Raw genomic sequence first — 23008 nt, 5'->3', positions numbered from 1 at the left:
TGAGCCCTGGAGTTCACGGCTGCAGTGAGCTATGATCTTGCTGCTGCACTTCAGCCTGAGCTACAGAGTGAGACCCTATTTCAAAAAAATAAAAATAAAAATAAAAATAAAGTATTATAATAAGCTACATGCTTCTACATCATCTAATAACCAAAGTAATATTTGGGCCATAAATTTTCTGTAATTATATTTTCCTTAGTCATAATTCTCAATTCAGACTTATCCATCCTGCAAAAAAGAAAGAATACTTTTTTTAAGTGTTAGAGAAAGAGAATGTACATCCTAGCTCAGATATGCAGCCACTGAGTGCTTAAAGAATTCTTGGAAAATACTTCACAAATCCTTTCTGTCGTTAATTTAGGCCACATGCCATTGGTAAGTGATTGCATGCTGTAATGCAGACCAAAAGGTAATTGGTTTAGTCCTTGCTGTCAGAATTGTTGACAATGACCAAAACATGTGCTTCCATTTCACCATGGAAAAAAGAGGCTAATATTTCAATCTTTCACATGAAAGAAAAAAAAACAGCTCTTGAAATTGTGGACTGTGTGAATGCAACATAGTGTGAATATTCATTTTATTATTCATAATTATATTTTAATGTAAATAGTCTTGATAAACCTCTCCTCAATGTTAATTTTAAATATCTCGAATAATCTGGCATAGTTTCATTCAAGTGAAATTGATGAGCTTCATATTTATTATATTTACACTCATCTTGTGAAAGTAGAAATGCGGTCACTAACACTAAAGTTAAATACCAAAAATAAGTATGCCACTTACTTTTCTTGAAGCACCATCAACTTTAAAAGTCCCCTGACTAAAATGGCTTATTTGTTGAACTTGGGATCCAAGTTTCAACCTCATTTTGAAATAAATAAATGAATCTTGTTATTATTATTTTAAACATGCATTTGTATTTTTCTGACAGGTGTGTCTAAACAGCTTACAGTAAAATGGAGATTTAGCAGTTCTGCCAAAGTGATTCAATAGATAAAATAATCCATATTGCTAAATGCATTTACTCCATATTCAGAAAAAAAGGACCAAATTAAATGGACCAATACAAATTTAAAATACAAAATAGGTATCTTTCTTTAAAAATTAATCATCCAGTCTTCCTAATAGCCAAATTCAAAAATGCATTAATGAATGTCTACAGCATTTATAAAACATTCTTTCTGAAAACATTCTCCCCTCTTTCCTGCCTCGTGGACCAGAAATTAAATTGGAAATAAGCTTTTCTCACTTGTTGATTTTTAATTATTTTGTAAACTTCTCTGGCAAAAGCATATTTAAGTCTTCCTGTGCACCACATGCACTATTTCCCATTTCTTTGACACTTAGAAAAATTGTTTTGCTATTAGCTTCTTGAAATTTGTACCAATACTAAATGCAGACTCTTTTCTAAACTTTGCCAAATATAATTATTTCTTCAATTTCTTACGCAGTATCTTGAACATTAGGTATAATTTTCCATTTTTGATCAAATAATGAATTGCTTGTTTAGTTCAATTATTCAAAATTTAAATTCTAGTAAATTATTCTTTTCTCAACTGGGTTGTAATAAGAAGATATAAGGCTAAATAGTGAATTAATCAGAATACTATTGTCTGACTTCATTCTCAAACAAATAAAATAAAGCCAATTAAAGTTATTGAATGTAGTATTCATCATGGAACCTCTCATTCCAGCTTTTTCTATTCACTTTATCCCTAGGAATAGTTAATTTATAAGTAAATGCTTTATAAACATAAAATGATATGAAATATGTTATAGATACAATTTTTAAAATGTTATCTCAAAACATGATAAGCAGTTATCAATAAAAATCCAGAGATTTCTATGAAATTGCTGTATGAATAATGTTTCCTCTGCACACAAGTGTCTTGCATCTCTATATTAAGCATTCATCAGCATGCTATACAAGAATTCAGCTGGTTTTTGAAGGCTAATTTTGTATTTATGACCGTGACATTTATCAAGTATTTTAATAGATTCAAATCATAGGAACTCATTATACTATCGCAAGAAATTAAAGAGCCTTTGATGATATGTTCTTAACTGTAATTGCATTAATTTTCTACTTTCAAGAAGTAGTAATAATCTTTGAAACGCACATTATTTTATATTCCTAAAAGTGAACAATAATAACATTTACCTAAGGACTTTTTTGTCTATTCTCAATTTTATAGTATTCACTTTCCAGTAGTGATTCTATTATATATATAAATTACAAATAGATATATAAACATGTCTTACTGCAATTTTTCTATAATAGGTCATTGAAATGTGAGACCATTGATAACATGGATAGAATATGTAATTATTTCCAATTTTTCTACTGACTTTTTATTTTAAGGGAAGCATTTGTGCACTGTCATTTATTTATAATCTGGAGTTCCTCAGAGCAGTCATTCACCAAGATTAATGTTCAAAGAGCAACAGAATTCCGCAGCTGAGACACAGTGGGACACTTTAAAATATTCTTCTAAATTTAGTGCTTTCTAAATGTTAGACCCAAGTTCTCTGGAGAAATTTCGGTCTCTTCAAAAAGCAAACCCTTTTTGAAGAAACAGAATATTTTCTCAGTCCTGTACTGGGTTAGAATCAAAAGCGTGGAATCAATTTATGTGTTCAGAATGATCTTAGGTAATTTGTAGCAGTGGAATTAATTTTATGTTTTCAAGAAGACTGAGATTAACAAATTTGGGTAAACTGTGCTTATAGCTATACTGAAGAAAATTGACTTTGGCATTCTACATGAGCCTAATGTTTGCTATCTTCTAACCATTCCTCCTTTTCTAGTCTTTTATAGAAAATAGCAAGTTCTTTGAACAATATGAGGTGACATACCAGATCTTGAAACAGACAGCTGAGATGTATGTCAAAGCAGATGGTTCAGGTAAAACATACTACAGAATTTGTTGCAACGTAGACTGCAGTAGAATTTAGAGCCTGCAGGTTTCTATCTGATCAGATCATTCTTTCTGTCCGTGGAATTTTTGAGTGACCTTGCCCTTGGCCAGGAGAACACATACTGGATTCAGTTCCCTTGGCTTTGTACAATGCCTAACCTGCATAATCATTCTGTGTGTGTGTGTGTGTGTGTGTGTGTGTGTGTGTGTGTGTTCTTCTAAGAGAGAACAAAATAAGCATTCATTTTCTAAATTGCATCTAAGGATTAAAGGCAAAAGCATAGAATAAGTTAAGTATTACCAATCAAGTAAATGAGAAATTAATTAGTGTAAAGACACAATTTGTAAAATACATTTGTTTTCCATTTGTAATTATGTCTGTCATATTTGTTGGAAATGAACTCTGGCATTTGTGATGGATACTATTGCACACCAATGTCTAAGACCATAGAAAAAAAGGTGTGGAGGATTTAAAATATAAGATAAGGGTTATAATTGGTTTTATCTGTTTCAGTGGAAGAAGCTGAGAATGTGATGAAATTCATGAATGAAACCACCGCTCAGTGGAGGAATCTCTCAGTAGAAGTGAGGAGTGTGAGGAGCATGCTGGAAGAAGTGATCTCTAACTGGGATCGCTATGGCAATACAGTGGCTAGTCTGCAAGCCTGGCTAGAGGATGCTGAAAAAATGCTCAATCAATCAGAAAATGCCAAAAAGGTAAGATTGGTTCATGCAAAAAGAAAAGACGTTTGATGTATGTAAAAATGAGAGACTTTTACAGCGTAGCTCACTAGGGGGTCGCATATATTTACAAGTGTCACTCAAGAATCTTGACTTTGCCTGAAAAGTTGCACTTTCAGGTTAGCAACAGACCAATAAATACACTGCTTAATAGAAGCTGATGGAGGGTTGAGTAAATCCAATGGGCAGCAAAGGGGAGGGCACTATATTACCCTGAAGTCTGTCTATGAAGGGGAGTGTCTAGGGCCCCAGCCTTCATGGATTTCCTGATTTAAGAGAGGATGAAAACAACTTTGTTTTCACGTAGTGCTGAAACACATACTACTGGATCTATGTGGTAGCATACACCAGTTGAACAACTGGACCATGACATTTGTATCTCGTTAGATATTCTGTTTTGGATTTTATCAACCTTCAAGCAAGGGTCTCATTCTGGGTAGGAGTGATTTATTTTTTGGCCAGTTATAAGTGTGTATGTGTGTGTGCCTGTGAGAGTTACTGTTTTATGTTGATGTCACTTATATGTAAATGTCACATGAAATGGACTGATTTCTGCTTATATACTTCCTAATGGGAGCCTGGCATTTTTACATGGAAAATCAATTTATATGTAAGTGATACTAAAAATGCATGCATTAGAATTACCACATGCCATCCAAGATTGGTTCATCTATTATTGTTTGGACAAGTAGATGTATCACTTTTAAATGTTTTACCATTCCATATTTCATGTAGATCAACTATTCTTGTGTAGCTGAGGGAGGCAATAACTATGTACCCATACAGATTTTGGCTTTCCTGATTAGACTGGCAGTGCCCTAGTGGATGTCATACGTGTTAATTTGATCCAAAGAAATATAACCACCAGAAACAGAAGTGTTCTAATCTATTTATATATGTAGGAAGTCCTCCCACACAAGGCTTACGAAATGGATTTTGAATTATCTTTGGTATCCTTGTTTTTCACTGTGATGTGTGTTGTGTGTGTGCGTGTGCACACATACGCTTTATTTAAAATGAGTTGGAAACTGTTTCATTGCCAAGAGGGAACCCTTAAATAAATAAGAAAGTGTGTTATTGTACTAAGTGCTCTTGACTCAGATATTTAATTTAAAATTTTTTGCTTCGATGGTTTATCTCCATGATTGCTAATTATCTTAATGTACTACACTGAAATTTAAAAATCAAAAGTAGCAGGTCAAAAAGAAATTATTAAAGAAAGCTATTCTTTCTTTAAAAAGGAATAAAAGCCCCAACTTTACCACCACACGATCTATGCATGTAACAAAATTGTACTCATACCCCATCAATTTATACAAATAAAAAAGGAAGCTATATATTTCCCTAATGTATTGTGCCTTTTATATGACTCTGGCACTGGTATTTACTAGCCTGAAGGTTATGCACAGGTCTCTTACACTTACAGAAATTCAGCTTTTTAATCTGTAAAACAGAAATAACAGAAAATGGTCATCATGTTTTGTTTTGTTTTCGGCAAATGATATGGCACAACTGTTCCTATAAAAAAAGACACTCAGTATCTCTAGCTCACATTTTGAAACTTTTTATCAAAAATGTGCATTTTAAAGAGATTTATGATTTATCTTAAAATTCACATGAATGTTAAAACAAAAATATTTTTCCTACTTTAGTCACTTTCATATCAGTCACTGATATTTGGTTTATGGTTTATGATATTGTGCATTATTTATTGTTTAGGATTTTTTTCGAAATTTACCTCATTGGATTCAGCAGCATACTGCCATGAACGACGCTGGCAATTTTCTAATTGAAACCTGTGATGAGATGGTTTCCCGTGACCTGAAGCAGCAATTACTGTTGCTAAATGGGCGGTGGAGGGAGTTGTTTATGGAAGTCAAGCAAGTATGTCTTTCAAATCTATATAAACCTCAACGTGTATGTGTTACAAATGTGATAAGTAGTCTGTTTAGAGAGAATGCTATTTTTAGAGCACGGGTTTATTAAGGCAAAGCATAGATATGTTTAAAACCTGTGTGTTTTATGGTTGATTATTCATTCTTTTCCATGTATAATGGAGGAATATTACAGAAATGCATTAGTTTGATTAAGGATTATGTTGACATATGGAGCCTACTTATATGGAATGATTCTCATTTCAAATCATATTTCTTCATTTTCATGCTAGTTTCTTTTTTTCTTTCAAACTAATTGGACTTACTTCAAATTTATCTAAAATGAGAATCAAAGATTAGAGTCTTTCTTACCGGATAACAATTCCAGCGAATATGTGAAAGTGAAAGTTGTGGTTCCAGTGGTCGCGGCTAAATGGCTTTCACGATGTTCCCTCCTCCCTTTCCTTAACAGTATGCTCAAGCTGATGAGATGGACAGAATGAAGAAGGAATACACAGACTGTGTTGTTACCCTGTCTGCTTTTGCAACGGAAGCCCATAAGAAACTTTCTGAACCCTTAGAAGTCTCTTTTATGAATGTCAAGCTATTAATTCAAGACTTGGAGGTGAGGGGTTTCTGAATCAAAATGAAAAGCCTACTCTGTTGTGAGAGGAAAGATCAGCAAGTTTATTCAGATCATTGCAAAAGCTGTTTCTGTGTCTCCTGGGCATCATTTTGACATGTCTGTATGTCCCAATTTGCACCTGTCAGAAAAAAAGTATTGAACATAAAAAAGACATGTCTTGATCATATAAAGTAACTTCAAATTGTTTCTCAGTTTGGAGATTTTTTTTCTACAACCAAGTTATAAAGTATTAGGAAAAAACAGGAGACATTTATAGATAGCACCCGCACCTAAATACTTTCAATAGTAAAGGATTTATTGCATGAACTGTGGTATTTGCATATTTTGAATAGCCTGCAGCTCTCAAAAATGAAGTAGTGGAAGAATTTTTAATGACACGGTAAGATTTTGCAATATATTGTTACATGAGAAAAACAACAGTATCATTCTTTTGTCTTTGTAAAAATTTTAAAATGGATGTAAACACAGGAAAAAAAACTTAATGATGTATAGATAAGATGTTGGCTTTGGCTTTTACTGTGGGAGAAGACTATAAGTAATTTAAATTGTCATTATCCTAATATTTCTAATTTATAAGTTTTTATAATGGCAATGAGTTACTTTTTTTTTTAAAGAAAACCAGTCTAATTTTTAAAGTCAGAATTCCCCCACATTTTAAATATACATTTACATTTTATTTTATATTTCCATACTATATTAACATGGGATTTGTTTTGGAAAGTACAAAGATCATTTCAGCTAATCTTGATGTTTTGGTCACTTTTAAAGGAAAATTTTATTAACTATATAATATTACAAATATTTATTAGTAATGAAGGGAAGCAAAAACTGGAATCGTCGAAAGTTTAGTGTAAGTATTGGATTTTATACAGTGCATATTGATTTTTGTTCTGCCTTCTGTGGAATCCTGAAGTTAAGAGGAAATGTGTCATGTGTGAATCTGGCTGTTTCAATGATTCATGCAGGATATTGAGCAGAGGGTGCCTGTGATGGATGCCCAATACAAGATAATTACAAAGACAGCACACCTCATTACCAAAGAAAGCCCCCAAGAAGAAGGAAAAGAAATGTTTGCGACCATGTCAAAGCTCAAAGAGCAGCTAACCAAGGTGCGAAAATAATTTAATGCACAATAGGCTGTGTGACACCAACAGTGCCTTCAGCTTGCTTGCTACCTCCTTCTCCCCATGGGCAAAGTGTTTACTTGTTAACAATGCTTTTGTTTCTAATTGGGATTCTCAATTTAGTAACTTTGTCATGAATTAAAAAAAATAAAACTATGATGCTGATACCAAGTATTACCTCTGTTAATTTAGAAGTATTATAGCTATATTTTAATAGAAAGTTAGATACTTTTGGGGAACAGTTACATGTGATAAAACCAAGAGAGGGAAAGAGAGATAAAGAGAAACAGGAGATGAGGAGGAGGAAGAAGAGGGGATCATAAATTTAAATGAGAATTGGTTAAGATTTGTTTGATATATCTCCACTCCAAACTTATTTGTGCAATTTTCTGCAAGCATAGCCACAAAGCCGTGGAAATTCTGACTTCCTCATCTCATGGAGCTCACTTAGGCTTAGAATATATACATTTAGGCCAGGCGCGGTGGCTCACGCCTATAATCCCAGCACTTTGGGAGGCCGAGGTGAGCAGATCACAACGTCAGGAGTTCGAGACCAGCCTGACCAACATGATGAAACATCGTCTCTACTTAAAAATACAAAAATTAGCCGGGCATGGTGTCGTGCACCTATAATCCCAGCTACTCAGGAGCCTGAGGCAGGAGAATCACTTGAACCCGGGAGGCAGAGGTTGCAGTGAGCCCAGATCGCGCCATTTCACTCCAGCCTAGGTGACAGGGCGAGACTCTGTCTCAAAAAAAAAAAAAAAAAAAAAAAAAAAAAGATTATATACATTTATACCTTTTCTGTACAGGGAACTAGATGGATGTAAGTACTAGTCATAAGCATTTTCTAGTCTATTCAATGATTTTCCTTAAGAGCTTTGGAAGTTCCATTGGGATTTGTTATCTATCCAAATATGAATTTTAGGAAGATGGTATTGTTTGCAAAATCCACCTAGATTGGGTAATTAATTTCTAGTAAAAGAGAGAAGTGATTATAATAAATGAATGGAAATATTTTAAAATGAAGAATGGGAAAACAAAGTAGAAACAAAGTAGAAGACCCTGTTAAATAGGAAAGAAAGGTAGAAAGGAAGAGAATAACCTTTGTGACATCAGTGGTAGGCAATTAATGAAAAAGAATGCATTCAAAAAGCTAAAATAGGAAAAATCATGACCATAAAAAAGAGAAAATTTTATCTATCAATCTGGTATGTATGAGAATATTTATGTTCAGTTCATTTTATTTTAACATTCAAGTTAGAATTATTTCTAATTTAAAGGTTGTGGGCAATAATGATAATATTGGCTACTAGTAAAAGCTGCTAAACAATGAGTACAATTTGAAGTCAACATTTCCAATTTGATAACTCCCCAGCAGCTTTCAGGGCCATAGCTGGGCTTGCACATCTTAGCCTGAGCCATGCTTAGGTGTTCAGGACAACCCTTGAGAAAGCAAATTGTCATTTGCCTTTTTACTGTTTCAGATGCAGCATCTTGATAGGTTTTCTCTTCTACCCAGGAGAGATCAATAAAACACACTGATTTGTATACACATTAGTAGACTCTCTTGGTTTTGTTCAAGGTAATTATATCAGAGTCTTGTTGCAGTAGCAGGATGGTAACTTTCTTTTGATGAGTGTATACTTCAGGCAGTATATCCTAGAACATAAAAACGTTTCTTCATACATAATTCTATGTTTAACAGTAGAGCAAAATGTTGCCCTCTCCCGCTTTCTTCAAGGATTATTTTTTGGAATATGCCTCATCTGGTTAGAACATTATTGTCTTTACACTATATGAAAAACGAAGTATGGCTTACTAACAAATACTGATTAATTTCCTCTCCCTGATTATCTGAAAGTATGAGAAGAGGTGGGAAATTCTTGGAGGATGAAGAGTAGACACCTCCTGGAGCTCTTGATTTCCAGGAGCTAGTGGCCTCATCTTTAAGACAATGCAGCTCTATAAACTAAAACATATTTTACAAGACAAGTGACAGGTAAGGGCTGCATCAGTTCGGACTACAGAGCCCTCCCCTAGCATGGGAAGCTTCATGAGTAAATTGGTGTGACTTTAGTGCTTCGGATGAGTAGGATGTTGATAAGCAGGGAGCAGCAAAGCATGGAGCTGGTGGGAGGCAGGAAAGCACAGGCCTGTCTGGGAAGAGTGAGTCAACAGGTTTCTAAGTTTATCAGCAGTCAAGGGTTCAAGTAGGCGATCTCTTGAAAACAAAGCTGGAAGACACAGGTTGGTCTAGGTAATATAATAATAATTCGTGACTGTCTTAGGTCAGATTTCAAGGCCAAAGTGAAAATGAGTTGCATGGTTTATGAAGTATAATTTGATGCCATCTGGTTCACTAAAAACAATCATTTAGATGAGAAAGTGCTATCCAGATGGACGATTTAGATGAATTTTCATGAGAAAACTCAGTAGCCATTTATTTGTCTCAGTGGTACAGCACTATTATTTTTCACAGCAAAATTTGACAATATAGAGGAAATATCATTAAAGAAATGTCTTTGGATATTTGTAAGCACCAAATGATCATGTCACTAAAGAAAATGTTCCTCAGAGCTATGAACGTTCCCTGAGCTAGTGGCACTTAATGGTCTTTCATGGAATTTTTGTCTTTATGTTTTTAAAGGTCAAAGAATGTTACTCCCCACTCCTTTATGAGTCTCAGCAGCTGTTGATTCCGTTGGAGGAATTAGAAAAGCAGATGACGTCCTTTTATGACTCACTTGGGAAAATCAATGAAATTATCACCGTTCTTGAGCGTGAGGCACAATCGAGTGCTCTTTTTAAACAAAAACATCAGGTGAGAACAATCCTTTTCAGAAGACAATTATTCTAAAGCATGTGTAACAAGACCAGGGTGTTGCTTACAGGAATAGAAATTCAGTGAGGACAAGAAACATTTTTCTAGAATAGTACTACTAACTCAAAACAAAAATACATGTCTTGTCCAAAGATGAAAATCCATTCACTGTCAGTGGAGGGGCTATGTGAGCTGTTTGTTTCCAGGGAATGGTCTAGCTGGACTCAGGTGCAAACCAGGCTCTATTCATCTGAATCAGTAAGTTCACTGAGTTGAGCAAAGTTAGAAAAAATGGTTTGTTTTGAGCACCCAGCACCCCTTTCTATCAATGGAGCAACATTGTGATCTGGCAATACTCAGCAAGCATTTATAAACATCTGCTGTGTGCACGCGTGAGCCATGCATCCTGAGCCCCAACTACAGAAAGTGCAAAGTTCACAATGTCTCTGTGAAATAAGGGATGTGTTATAGAGATGGAGCCAAATCCGCTACTCTAACTTCAAACATTAAGGGTACCCATAATCAAAGGACTTTCTATTATTTCTCTGCTTTGTATTTATTTACTTTTCTTATAGTTCCTGTCTATTAGCAATAGACCACATATAGTCTATCCTTTTAAAAATACAAATGAAAATTTATTTACATTAAACTTTTTATGGGCTTTGTTCATGAAACGTGATCCCTAGGTTCGCTAGTAGAAAGACACTATAAGAAAATTAAATAAATATCCTGTCTCTATATTAAATAACTAAAAGATAAATATATATAAATTTTATACATATAAAACTTATACAGAGAGGATATTTATATAAAATATATAAATATTTGTATTATATATACAGATATAATATTTTCATTCTTATATTGACTTTCTTTTGGAGAATCATTTACTGTTGCTTCCCACACATAGCTTTAGGCATTACCTGCTGCCTCGCTGATTGACGAAATGGTTAATTTCACTTAAAAAGGCATATGTGCCTTCATTTCTTGATACTTTGAAAACAGATAGATAGATAGATAATTTGATATATATTTATATACATATAATAAAAACAATTGCTTTCCATTTTCATCCAGTATCCATAACCTCTTACTTATGAGATCTTTACTTTGCTTCTTGAAATACGACAGTTTAAACAACCTTGAAACTCTGGAAATGTGTTTGATGTGACAATCATTTTTCTTTGTTTAATTTTTAGTAAACAGATTGTATGCATAACAGTCTCCTACTGAGTGTTGTAGTTAATTGAGTTATTTGGTTTATTATAATGAAACTATCCATCAGAGGAGAGAGACACTAATGTACAAAAGGTTTGCCACTGCATTAATTGACATAGATTCATGGGAGGAAGGTAGCATCATTAGTAGAAAGAGCCGAGAGTGTCTGAAATGAGTCTGACAGATATTCAGATCTTAGATCTAATATTGCAAATTAGGAAGCTTTGATTAGCTTTAACTTCCTCACTTTAAGATGAAGGCTATAATACCTGAGTATAAAGCTTATTGCAGATATTACATTAGATACACCATAATGTCACTAGCATATAATAAGTGGCACTATATGACTGATAGCATTATTATTATTATTATCTGTAGTGAAGCCACAATGATTATACCACCAAACTGCATTCTCATTGTATTGGATAGAGATTATCTTTCATTTTTAGACATGGTGATATCTCCTACATTTCTAAATTTGTACAAGTTGTCATTATACAATCTTTCCATAATTAAAATAATGTTCATAGCATTATTAATAATAAAATCTAATAATACATTTTGGACTTATATTACCCTTTTATCTCCTAAGTTTTCAAAAGGAAAAAGTTTGTCTTTATTCTGTTCTTCCCAAAACAAACAAACAAAAAAACCACGCTCTTGATATTTGCATCTGGATATCCAAAAATGGCATCCAAATGAGCAGTTTGAAGTATTTTTTTAACGCAGTTGAGGATACTGAAATGCAAATGGTGTAATTCAAGCCAAAAATGACCCTCTGCCTTATGCTGGGCTCAATGATTTCCATGCTGTCTACTGCCAAAATCACAATTGCAGGCTACAAGTTAGAGGTGGAGGTGTCTGTAAGTCACCATTGCATCTTGTCCTGCAGATGTGCAACAGTTGCAAGTCTTCCCCAAGTGCATCGGTCTGCTGCCTTTTTTTATTAGGATCTGAACCCTACCATTTCATTAATAAGGCTGATAGGTTGTACACCTTCAAATATTATAAATTTAGGATATACTATATATATATATGTAGTGCATCTCTTTCAGCAAAGTGAATGTGCATTGATGCTTAATTTGTTTAGTCACATTAAAACCTGATATGTATTCATTGATTTCATGATTGTTCTCTCAATAAACCACAGGCCTATCATCTTACTAGAGGAATGCAGACCTAGACAACTTTTGATGCTCTATCATTTTCTTAATGACAATAAAATGTACATGAGGTATTTAAAAATCTCAAAGAAAAACTCTTTGTAACATTTAAATGCCTTATATAAGAAAGCACTGACTTCAGTGATTGTTTAAAATTGAGATCTTTTGAAATGTTCCACCATACTTTTGGTTTTACTTATTGGTGTTAGAAGCCTAAAAGCTATATAATGTTGTTCTTATTATCTGTAATGGTCACTCTCTTTCTTTCTCTCTCACTCTGTCTTGTAAATAACATTGTTGTGGGGTTTCATTTCGTTATAGGAACTGTTAGCTTGTCAAGAAAACTGTAAGAAAACCTTGACACTTATTGAGAAAGGCAGTCAAAGTGTTCAAAAGTTTGTGACCTTGAGCAACGTGTTAAAGCATTTTGATCACACGAGGCTACAAAGACAGATTGCAGATGTTCATGTTGCTTTTCAGGTAATTTGCTCTCCCTGCTTTAGAGCTGTGAGCCAGGGAAAATGCAGAGTGAGGACAAGAAACCATCACTCGTGCTTTTGGTCTTGCTAAAACGCCTTACCTGCTGGTGTTTGGAAGCCAATCATTGTCCTACTCTTTTACCTAATATTAATTAATATTGAAAAGAGTTAATTATTCCCATGATGATGAAACGTCTTTTTTCCAAGTGCTTTTTAAATGAATAATACCCTCTAACAAAATGATCCTTTCAGTAATGAGAAAGCAGCATCACATTATGATTGTTTTTCACATCAAGAGTATGGTAAAGAAAACTGGAGACTGGAAGAAGCACGTGGAAACCAACAGTCGCTTGATGAAGAAGTTTGAGGAGTCTCGAGCAGAGTTGGAGAAGGTACTACGGATTGCTCAGGAAGGCCTGGAGGAAAAGGGGGATCCGGAGGAGCTCCTGCGGAGACACACTGTGAGTCCACCCTTTAGGGGACACTTGACCTGAATACATGGACAAACAACCTGGGAGGAAAGCTTAAAAAAGGCATGCCGATCTGATACAGAAGGGGAGCGGGCAGATGAGTCAGGGAAGCAGAGACTTTTTCGGTATGAGACCCAAAGATATGGTGAGCAAAAAGAACTTCAAGAGAGTTGGTGAGCTGACTTGTCATTGGCCATTCCTAAGTCCCCAGAATAGTAGAGAGTCATAGAATAATTCAAGTTATCCAAATTACTAATTCATTATTTAGCTTACAAATTCTTCTATAACTAAAGATTCTTTTAAACAGATAACTCGAGGTGACTAGCTAAGTCCTTTGTGCTCATTTTATACATTCACCATATCATAGTATAGATACTGTGTCACTTGAAGTCTGGTGGCTGATACACAACTTGTCCCAGTATCTTCATGTTTATCATCTTCATGTTTATCATGAAAAGCCATCTTCATGTTTATCATTTCAATATCAATATTGGGAACATTAGTCATAATGTTCATGAATGGTATATGGAAATAACCAGCACTCTGAGAACGTGTATTTGAGTTATCTTTCCTGACATTTCAGTGGCTATTTGTATAAACCACACTCTCAAATGATATATGCAATGTATTTATGATTCTGCAGACTAGATTTAGGGTTAATGTCTGTGACCACAAAACACAAAACATCTCATTCAGTTTATTCACCTCTACAGTATGGTACTTTTTGTTTTGAATCACCGTTTTTACAAAATAATTCTGCATGTCTACTCCTGAGACTGTGTGAGACTTAGTCATATGTAATATGTACATGTGTATTGTCTTTATCTGCTTGACTGCCATAGCAAAATACCATAGACGGGTGGCCAAAGCAACAGAAACTTATGTTCTCACAGTTCTGGAGAAGGGAAATCTGTGATCAGGTGCTAATATAGTAGGGTTCTGGGGAGGGCCCTCTTCCTGGCTTGCAGATGGCTACCTTTTCCCTGTGCCCTCACATGGCAGAGAGAGTGAGCTAGCAAGCTTTCTGGTGTCCCTCCTCATAAGGGCACTAATCCTATCATGAGGACCCCATCCCCCTGACCTCATCTGAACCTAACCACCTTCCAAAGTTCCCATCTCCAAATACCATATGAGTCTGAAGAAGAACACAATTTGGTGCTAGCATGTGTGCCTATGTGTGTACATGTGTGCTTCTGTGTGCACATGTGTGAATGTGACAATGGGTCATGATGAAGCATCAGGCCCTGAAGCACTGTCGTTGGGGAGTGTGGAATTATGAGGCTAAGTCCTGGCTTCTGTTCTGTTCTTCTGACTTCACCAAAGGGGAACCAAAGCTCTATCGCTACAGAATCAAGGTTTTGGCATCTCCCCTTGGAAGATGAGATATTCCTTTTGGAATATTCTACCAAATTTGAAAATCACAAAGAATTTTTCTAAAAAATAAAAAATACTAGTAGAATTTCAGATATGATGGCTTCTGATTCATAACTATAGGTGCACATAGTTCATCCTTAAAAAACAATAGTGGGTGCCTGGAAGTCTCCAAGAGGGCAGCAGCTGGCTGAGATGCTTGTTTAGAGGCTTAGAGGCTGATTGTGCCTGATGCTGCCTTTTCATCTGTCCAACACTCTTACCCACTTTCCCCTTCCATGTCAGGAGTTTTTCAGTCAGCTGGATCAGAGGGTGCTCAATGCTTTCCTGAAAGCTTGTGATGAACTCACCGACATCCTTCCAGAGCAGGAGCAGCAGGGGCTGCAGGAAGCTGTTCGAAAGCTCCACAAACAATGGAAGGTGAGTCAGGACAGGACGGAGACACCGTGCATCCTCAATGAAGGGAGAAGCTTGAGCGTGTTAAGGTCCAAATGTAAGAGAAATTTAGAAATTCCTGGAAAGTCACTGTAACTATTTCGCTCATTTAAAAAATCACAAAACTGGACTTAAATAAAACCTGATAATATATGATAGAATTGTGTTATTCCTATTTATTATCAGCATCAATTTTATCCTATTACTCGAGCATTCTTTTTGGTTTCCTGATTTTTTTTTTTAATCCAGGGTGCAAGAACATTTAACTTATTCTAGCAACATTTCATAAGCTTCTCTCTGCTGAATAAATCTTGCTAGGTATACCTACTGAAGTCATAAAACATGTATTTATAGTTTCTGCCCCCCAAAGATTTTATCATCTAGTTGAGATAGCTATGATCAAAAAATATAAATGAAAACATTTTGTAGTCAAGAATTCAATGATGAACAAAGCATACCCCTCTTCCCCCCAAGAGCTTAAGAGTTCAGTAAAGGAGATAATTAGTTGCAAATAATACAAGTATAAATATGATAAATCCAAATGTGCATATATTTATGAAAGCTTTGAAAGAGGGAGGTGGACCCACTTGGAAATTGGAAAACAGCGAATCAGGTAACTAGTTTTGAGCCAGAACTTTACAGAAGAAGCAGAAATGGGAGTAAGCAGGGGGTGACACAACAGTACAGAAGAGAGAAAGCAGGAGAGCATGCAGGGGGACGCGGGGGCCCGCGGGCTTCCGTCTGACTTGTGTGTCATGGGCTGTGGAAGACCCATGGGAGATGAGCTGAGTCTGTCCCATGGAGGCTGACTTCAGACTGCATGTCAGATTCTGGAAGTAGCTGCAGCACAGTGGAGACCCATGGAAGGCTGTCTTCCTTGAGGTAGACAGGAGGAAGACAGCTCTAGCTTTAGGTGAGTGTGTACTACCTTGAGGTGATATTTCACATGCGCTACATGGAGGAGTTTTGGAGTTCAGAAGATTGGCAGCTGAAACTCTCTCCATCAGGTTGTCTCACTTTGTGTATTTTTAAGATCTCAGTAACATAAGCTAAATAATTATCCCTGTGCACAAGAAAAACACAGTTAAAGAAATATCCTTTTTACTTGCTATATTACTAAATTTGAAAATTCAAGTTTTTCATTAAAAAAAGGATTCTTAAAGAAATCCAAGCTTTGTTAGATGTCTTTGAAGCATATCATATTGTAAATGTATTATGGAATAAAGACTATAACTGAAGGTTGTATTTTATTACACACACACACACACACACACACACCTCTAGGATTTAATCTAGGTGGGACTTTCCATAGGCCCACCTCATTTTTCTCATCAGTCATCTTAGTATTCTCTTTCAAAGGTAATCCTTTAAAATGCCATAGGATAGAAGTTAGTTAAAATTAATTATGGGACGAAAGTTAATGATGAAGCTTATGTTTATCATTTAAAAGAACATGAAATGTTATGTAGTGTTTGAGTGCTTGCTTACTTGTTTCTCAATGTATGATCTAAGGAAAAGAGGATATGGCAGGTGGTCAGCAGCCTGGGCTATGTTTACTTTTTTTTTTCTTTTCTTTTTAAAACTTTTTTTCACTAATAAGCTTTCCTCATGTTCTTTCTTTTTGAAGTGGGTATAATATCTGCCCCTCCTACCTCACAAGGTCATTGACAAAATCAAAAGGGACACATACAGGGGAAAGGGTATGATTTAAATCTATGGTAAAATCCTAGCTTTTGTACTTACCCCTGAGACTTAATGATGTAATCTGTAAAATAAGAACATTAATACTGTGCAGCACTGGCCAGACTTAGTGGCTCACACCTATAATCCCAGCACTTTGGGAAGCTGAGGTAGGTGGATCACCTAGGTCAGGAGTTCAAGACCATCCTGACCAACTTGGTGAAACCCTGTCTCAACTAAATGTACAAAAAGTGGCTGGGCGTGGTGGTGCTGCCTGTAGTCCCAGCTACTCAGGAGGCTGAGACAGGAGAATCGCTTGAACCCAGGATGCGGAGGTTGCAGTGAGCCAAGATTGCACCACTGTACTCCACCCTGGGTGACAGAGCGAGACTCCATCTCACCAAAAATAAAAATAAAAATAAAAATAAAAAAAATATGGTGCAGGGCTGCTGTGAAAATTAAATCAAGTAATCACTGAGGAAACACCTAACCCACAGCAGACTGAAAGGATTTGCTGTGGTCCTGGTACTTGGAAAAATACAAAGTAGAGAGACTAGGTGTGGAAAGTAGTGACCCATTCACACTGGCCCTAAAAGGAATATGTTATGGATTTTTTTTTTTTTTTTGCCACTTCAATTGGGAATGTACATAATCAGGAACTTCATCCTAATTTTCTGAATCTTCCTATGGAATGTAGGATCTTCAAGGAGAAGCCCCTTATCATTTGCTTCATCTGAAGATTGATGTGGAGAAGAATAGGTTCTTAGCCTCTGTAGAAGAATGCAGAACTGAGCTGGATCGAGAGACCAAGCTGATGCCCCAGGAAGGCAGTGAAAAGATAATTAAAGAGCACAGGGTACGTCTCCCACACCACAATGTGGATAGCCGTGTCAAGTCACATTGTTCCATAAAGGATATTACTAATATTTTGGTTTGAGTCTGAAAAATAATAGCTTAATTACTCTACCTTGGTAGTCTGCGTGGGAATCTTCCTTTGGTTTTTCTGTGAAAATGTAGAAGTACTGTGTGGCTTCTCACAGGGATTATAAAAACATTTATTACACATTAGGTTTTCTTCAGTGACAAAGGTCCTCATCATCTCTGTGAGAAAAGGTTACAGCTCATTGAGGAACTCTGTGTGAAACTCCCAGTGCGGGACCCAGTAAGGGACACACCTGGAACCTGTCACGTGACTCTCAAAGAGCTCAGAGCTGCCATTGACAGCACCTACAGGAAGCTCATGGAAGACCCAGACAAGTGGAAGGACTACACTAGCAGGTAGCCTCAGAATGGCCTCCAGAGAGGGGTGTAGTCAAACTTAATTCTGTTAGTTCAGAGATCATGACAAAACAAGAAATAACTTATTTCATATTTCTTGCTCATGTTCTCGTACAAAAATCCTTCATTTAATAAAAGGAATGGATTTTAGTCCGAATCAGGGTAAGGCACTTTGTTTCCAAGTGACCCAGATGTTATCTCTTTGAGGCAAAGTTGGCCAATCCCTTTCTCCCCAATATCCTTATGTATTAGTCCTTTCTCACATTGCTAATAAAGACATACCTGAGACTGTGTAATTTATAAAGAAAAGAGGTTTAATTGACTCACAGATCAGCATGGCTGGGGAGGCCTCAGGAAACTTACAATCATGCCAGAAGGGGAAGCAAACATGTCCTTCTTCACATGATGGCAGGAAGGGGAAGTGCAGAGCAAAAGGGGGAAAGGCCCCTTATGAAACCATCAGATCTTGTGAGCACTCACTCACTGTCATGAGAACAGCATCAGGGGGGTAACTGCCCCCATGATTCAATTACCTCCCCCCAGGTCCCTCTCATGACATGTGGGGATTATGGAAACTACAATTCAAGATGAGATTTGGGTGGCAACACAGCCAAACTGTATAACCTCATATCCCTAAAGGGTGGCTTCTTCCTCTATAGGTTCGTGTCTCACCCTGGTGGGGACACACGAGGCCAGACCTCAAGTGGTCCCTTCCTTCTTTTCAGGTGTTCATTCCCTAGAACACATCTTTTTCCTTAGCTGAGCTCCCCCATCACCCTTCCCCTAGTAACTGAGCATAGAGGCGGCCACCCCTGCCCTTTAACATGAGCTTCATGTTAAAAGAATAGTTTCCAAAAAAGTTGTTAATCAATTTGGAAGTCATTTAATTGTTAAATTTCCATGAGTGAATTCAAAATAGAAAACATATTCTAATCATTCTGGTATGTTCTCCCTTTAATAAGAAAGTGCTTATGTTATTTCAGATTCTCTGAGTTCTCATCTTGGATATCTACAAATGAGACACAATTAAAGGGGATCAAGGGTGAGGCCATCGATACTGCCAACCACGGAGAGGTTAAACGTGCCGTTGAAGTAAGTTCAGGGTCATTATTTGCTAGGAAAATTTCTCATAGTGGAAAAATAATGTTAGAGAATCTAACGGTTCTCTGCTTTTTTCTTTCTGGAAAAAAAAATAAGTTCTTGAAAATTGTCTTTAAAATAAGTCCCCTTATATTACTGTGGAGCATTGTAGAGTATTTTCCTATTGAATCCTTGGTAGCTTTGAGGGTTAGTCATGCTCCGTGGTGCCACAAATGCATCTTTAGCTAATGGGGAGTCCTGAGTGGAAAATTGCATGCATGGGCGTATAACCCAGTAGAAACTTAAGAATCATCATGGAAAACAAGAACACTGTATGCGTTTATACAATACATTTTCAGCCATGCAAAAGGCAGGTCACAGAAAGATCAGGGAGCTGGGCAAGGTCTCTAGGCATCCTTTCTATGTGACATTAAGCTGGATTGGTTCATTTCAGCCTCTATGAGTGTGGGTACAGCCTGAGAAACCCCACCAGGGCCACAGAGCCTCAGGCTCAAACACAGTTTGCATTCTGTAAATGGCACTCTCTCACTCTTAGACACATAATGTTGTAAAAAGTCTTCATCTTTGAACATTTTTAACCCTTGCACGTCACATAGTTGCCACATAGTTGCTGTTGGGGAGAATATATTTCCTTTCTGTTCCTGTCCTTTGAGTGTTTGTTTGTTTGTTTTTTGAGACAAGGTCTCTGTCACCCAGGTTTGGAGTGCAGTGGCACCTTCATAGCTCACTTCAGCCTCGACCTCCTGGGCTTAAGCAATCCTCCCACCTCAGCCACTTGAGTAGCTGGGACTGTAGTCACATGCCACTATGCCTGGCTAATGTTTGTATTTTTTGTAGAGGTAGGGTTTTGCCATGTTGCTCAGGCTAGTCTCAAACTCCTGGGCTCAAGCGATCCGCCCTACTCGGCCTCCCAAAGTGCTGGGATTACAGGTGTGAGCTATTGCCCTTGGCCCATTTCTTTTTCAATTAAATTATACAATCCCCTCAAATGCTAGTGGTGCTCAATATCATGGTATGCATATGGAAGGATATCTACATTTGCTACTGGTTGCTTGCATCGCACAAAAAAAATTCACATCCTAGAATGAAGAGATCACTGGGGTCTGGAACCAACAGTTTCCTGGCTGGTGTGCATTTGCCCTGGCAAAGCCCTGGAGTGGCCCTGGTTGGGAACCCCTGCTCTTGAGCCACCCCAGAACTGCTGTAGGGAGGACAGGCTGCTCCAGTCACCACTCCCTCAGTCAGCAGCCCTTCAAGGTCTGAAGCCCTGGAGTCTTTCTAGCATTTTCTTATCAATAAAGCCTCGCTTCCTAAATTAGAGCTGTGCTCCCATTTATACTTCTTGCTATATGGGGTACTGGCTTCTAAAAGCGAATAAAAATTCAGCAGAAAATGTAAGTTAATGAAGTTAAAATAAATCTTTAGAGCATCCATAACAATATTCAACAAGTAGACTCTTCAATAAAAGAAATCAGCTGGTTGAAAAAAAGAACTTTCATTATTTTTTCACAAAATATCATCTTCTTTCCGGCTTAAAGGAAGTGAGATAACAAAGTGTATGTATGTTATAGTTGCCAATTGTGGCATCTCATATTTTTCTACAGTATTTTTAGAATCATCTTTTTTCCCATCAAGGACATATCTATAAGTATCTAACCAATCTAATTATGAAGCTGATTCAAGAATAGACAACAGTTTTCTTTCAAGCACTTGTGGACTTTTGTTAAAAGTACATACAAAAAGTAAACTAATCAGGCACTGTATTGCTGAATGATGTCTGGCTCTATTCTGCTCTACCTGCAAACCTTTTTAGGCTGAGTCCTTTATTGCTGGAAAGTTATGATTTCACAATTGCACTGTGTTCATCAAAAGTGTCCTCTCATTTCAGGAGATCAGAAATGGTGTTACCAAAAGGGGTGAGACCCTCAGCTGGCTGAAATCCAGGCTGAAAGTTTTGACAGAAGTTTCTTCTGAGAATGAAGCCCAAAAGCAGGGAGATGAGCTGGCAAAATTATCCAGCTCTTTCAAGGCTCTTGTGACGCTGCTGTCAGAGGTACAGCGTTTACTCACACTCTAAACAGACAGTTCTGAGTGAGGCATCTGGAAGGTTCTTTTTCTTCTGGTTGTAGTTTAGCAAGTAATTTTATAAAGAAACCATAGTTGAAACAGAATTGTTGTTATGCTTTTTTTGTATGAAGCTTGTTGGGAAAGATGAAGAGGATGTTTGATGTATGGTCTGTGCCATTATTGGAAATGTTAGTTCAGGTTCATGACCTATATCTGAAATATAAAACTTGTCAAATCCACTGTTTTTACTCTTATAAAAAGCATTGTTATTTTATGGTCAGCTTAAGATAAATCATGGAGGCTAAGAATAAGGCTTAGGGTCAAAGAAATCCAGGATTAGAGTTTAAATGTGATACCCTACCTCCTAGGTAACCTTCAACTTACGTAACATCTAGGTCTTGATTTCCTTATTTATAACACAGGGTTAAAAATACTCACTCTAAAAAGAAGTATCATGAATTAAATGCAGTAATGTATGTTAAGCACATAGTGTAGTTCCTGAAACAGAGTAAATGCTCAATAGCTGGTTCTTAGTAATAATAAAATATTCAGTGTTTAATCAGCAGGCCAGTGAAATTCTCTTCCTAGTGCCTTGATATGCATTTTAATGTTTTTCTATTCCTTTATAGATTAAAATATACAAACCCATCTACTTCATTTCCAGTAGGGCCACTTCCACCATCAGCAAAAATATTTTTACTGACCAGGTTTTTATATAAATCTAAGTTTGTGCTTTGCAAGATAATGTAAGAGCGTAAAGTAGAATAGATATTTACCAGTATTTCTTGAAATCATTTAAGTAGAAACTTGCATGGCAAAATGGCCTAATGGATTACAAGAAAATGACCACAAAGCTCTGTTTCTGAAAATCTGAAATTCTCCATAGAGATTTCTCATCTAACAATTCATCTGTTAACCTTCATGTTTTTAATCCATTTAAATCTGCTTGAGACTCTAGTGCTGAATTTACATAAGCCAAAAATACTCTGAACTGCTTACGATTTTAGTTTTATGTGAGAATTTTTATATATAAATTAGAGTTTCCCTATGAGTTTTTGACAAATTGAAAATAGTTCTATGATTAATCAAATTTTGGAACATAATCTATTTCAATCCTTTGATTATCCGTCTTTCAAAGCAACGGTCAAATTGAGCCAGTTGCCACAACCATACCTTTAGTGAAAATTTGGCAGTTGCCTCTTTTGCTCTTTCCTTCCCTCTTTTGGTGACAGGAAAAGTAAAAACAACATTCTAAAAAGTTAGTGTATATGAAGGTGATCTTTGAGCCAAGATCAAACAAATACTTGTCGTTATTCACAGACAAGCTTGTAATATATTTTGTCTCACCAAAAAAAAAAAAAAAAAAATTGACTGTCTTTAAAGTTAGAAGTCAGTAGTTTCCCTAACATTTACCAAGGCCATTTGCTTTATCTTCCAAGTACTGTCATGATTTTGCCCCAGGACTTGTAGTAAGAATCTCTCTCTAATGAATGTTCATACAGACATTAATTTTTTACACACTCATCTGCCTTAAACTTCTGCATAATTTATATTAATACCCTTTTCCACTACTTGATCACTTACTTAGTGAAAGCAGAAAGAGAGGAAAGGAGAAAAAC

At 36.4% G+C, this 23008-nt stretch overlaps 1 protein-coding gene across 7 annotated transcripts in view; it reads left to right on the top strand.

Annotated features, from left to right (window-relative positions):
• Positions 1 to 23008, top strand: part of SYNE1 (spectrin repeat containing nuclear envelope protein 1) — a 518706-nt gene that overhangs the window by 171578 nt on the left and 324120 nt on the right. For all 7 annotated transcript variants that reach the window (XM_016956737.4, XM_016956730.4, XM_063813578.1 and 4 more), the window contains 13 exons: positions 2809 to 2905; positions 3433 to 3635; positions 5379 to 5543; positions 6006 to 6158; positions 7145 to 7288; positions 9954 to 10127; positions 12830 to 12988; positions 13284 to 13448; positions 15114 to 15248; positions 17641 to 17799; positions 18013 to 18221; positions 19205 to 19313; positions 21211 to 21375. In XM_016956737.4, coding sequence (XP_016812226.3) covers positions 2809 to 2905; positions 3433 to 3635; positions 5379 to 5543; positions 6006 to 6158; positions 7145 to 7288; positions 9954 to 10127; positions 12830 to 12988; positions 13284 to 13448; positions 15114 to 15248; positions 17641 to 17799; positions 18013 to 18221; positions 19205 to 19313; positions 21211 to 21375 — 2037 coding nt within the window. The remainder of the gene's footprint in view (positions 1 to 2808; positions 2906 to 3432; positions 3636 to 5378; positions 5544 to 6005; positions 6159 to 7144; positions 7289 to 9953; positions 10128 to 12829; positions 12989 to 13283; positions 13449 to 15113; positions 15249 to 17640; positions 17800 to 18012; positions 18222 to 19204; positions 19314 to 21210; positions 21376 to 23008) is intronic.

This window comes from Pan troglodytes, chromosome 5 (genome assembly GCF_028858775.2).
Source record: "Pan troglodytes isolate AG18354 chromosome 5, NHGRI_mPanTro3-v2.0_pri, whole genome shotgun sequence".
In the NCBI taxonomy this organism is placed as follows: domain Eukaryota; kingdom Metazoa; phylum Chordata; class Mammalia; order Primates; family Hominidae; genus Pan; species Pan troglodytes.
This window is presented reverse-complemented; position numbering and strand designations above follow the sequence as displayed.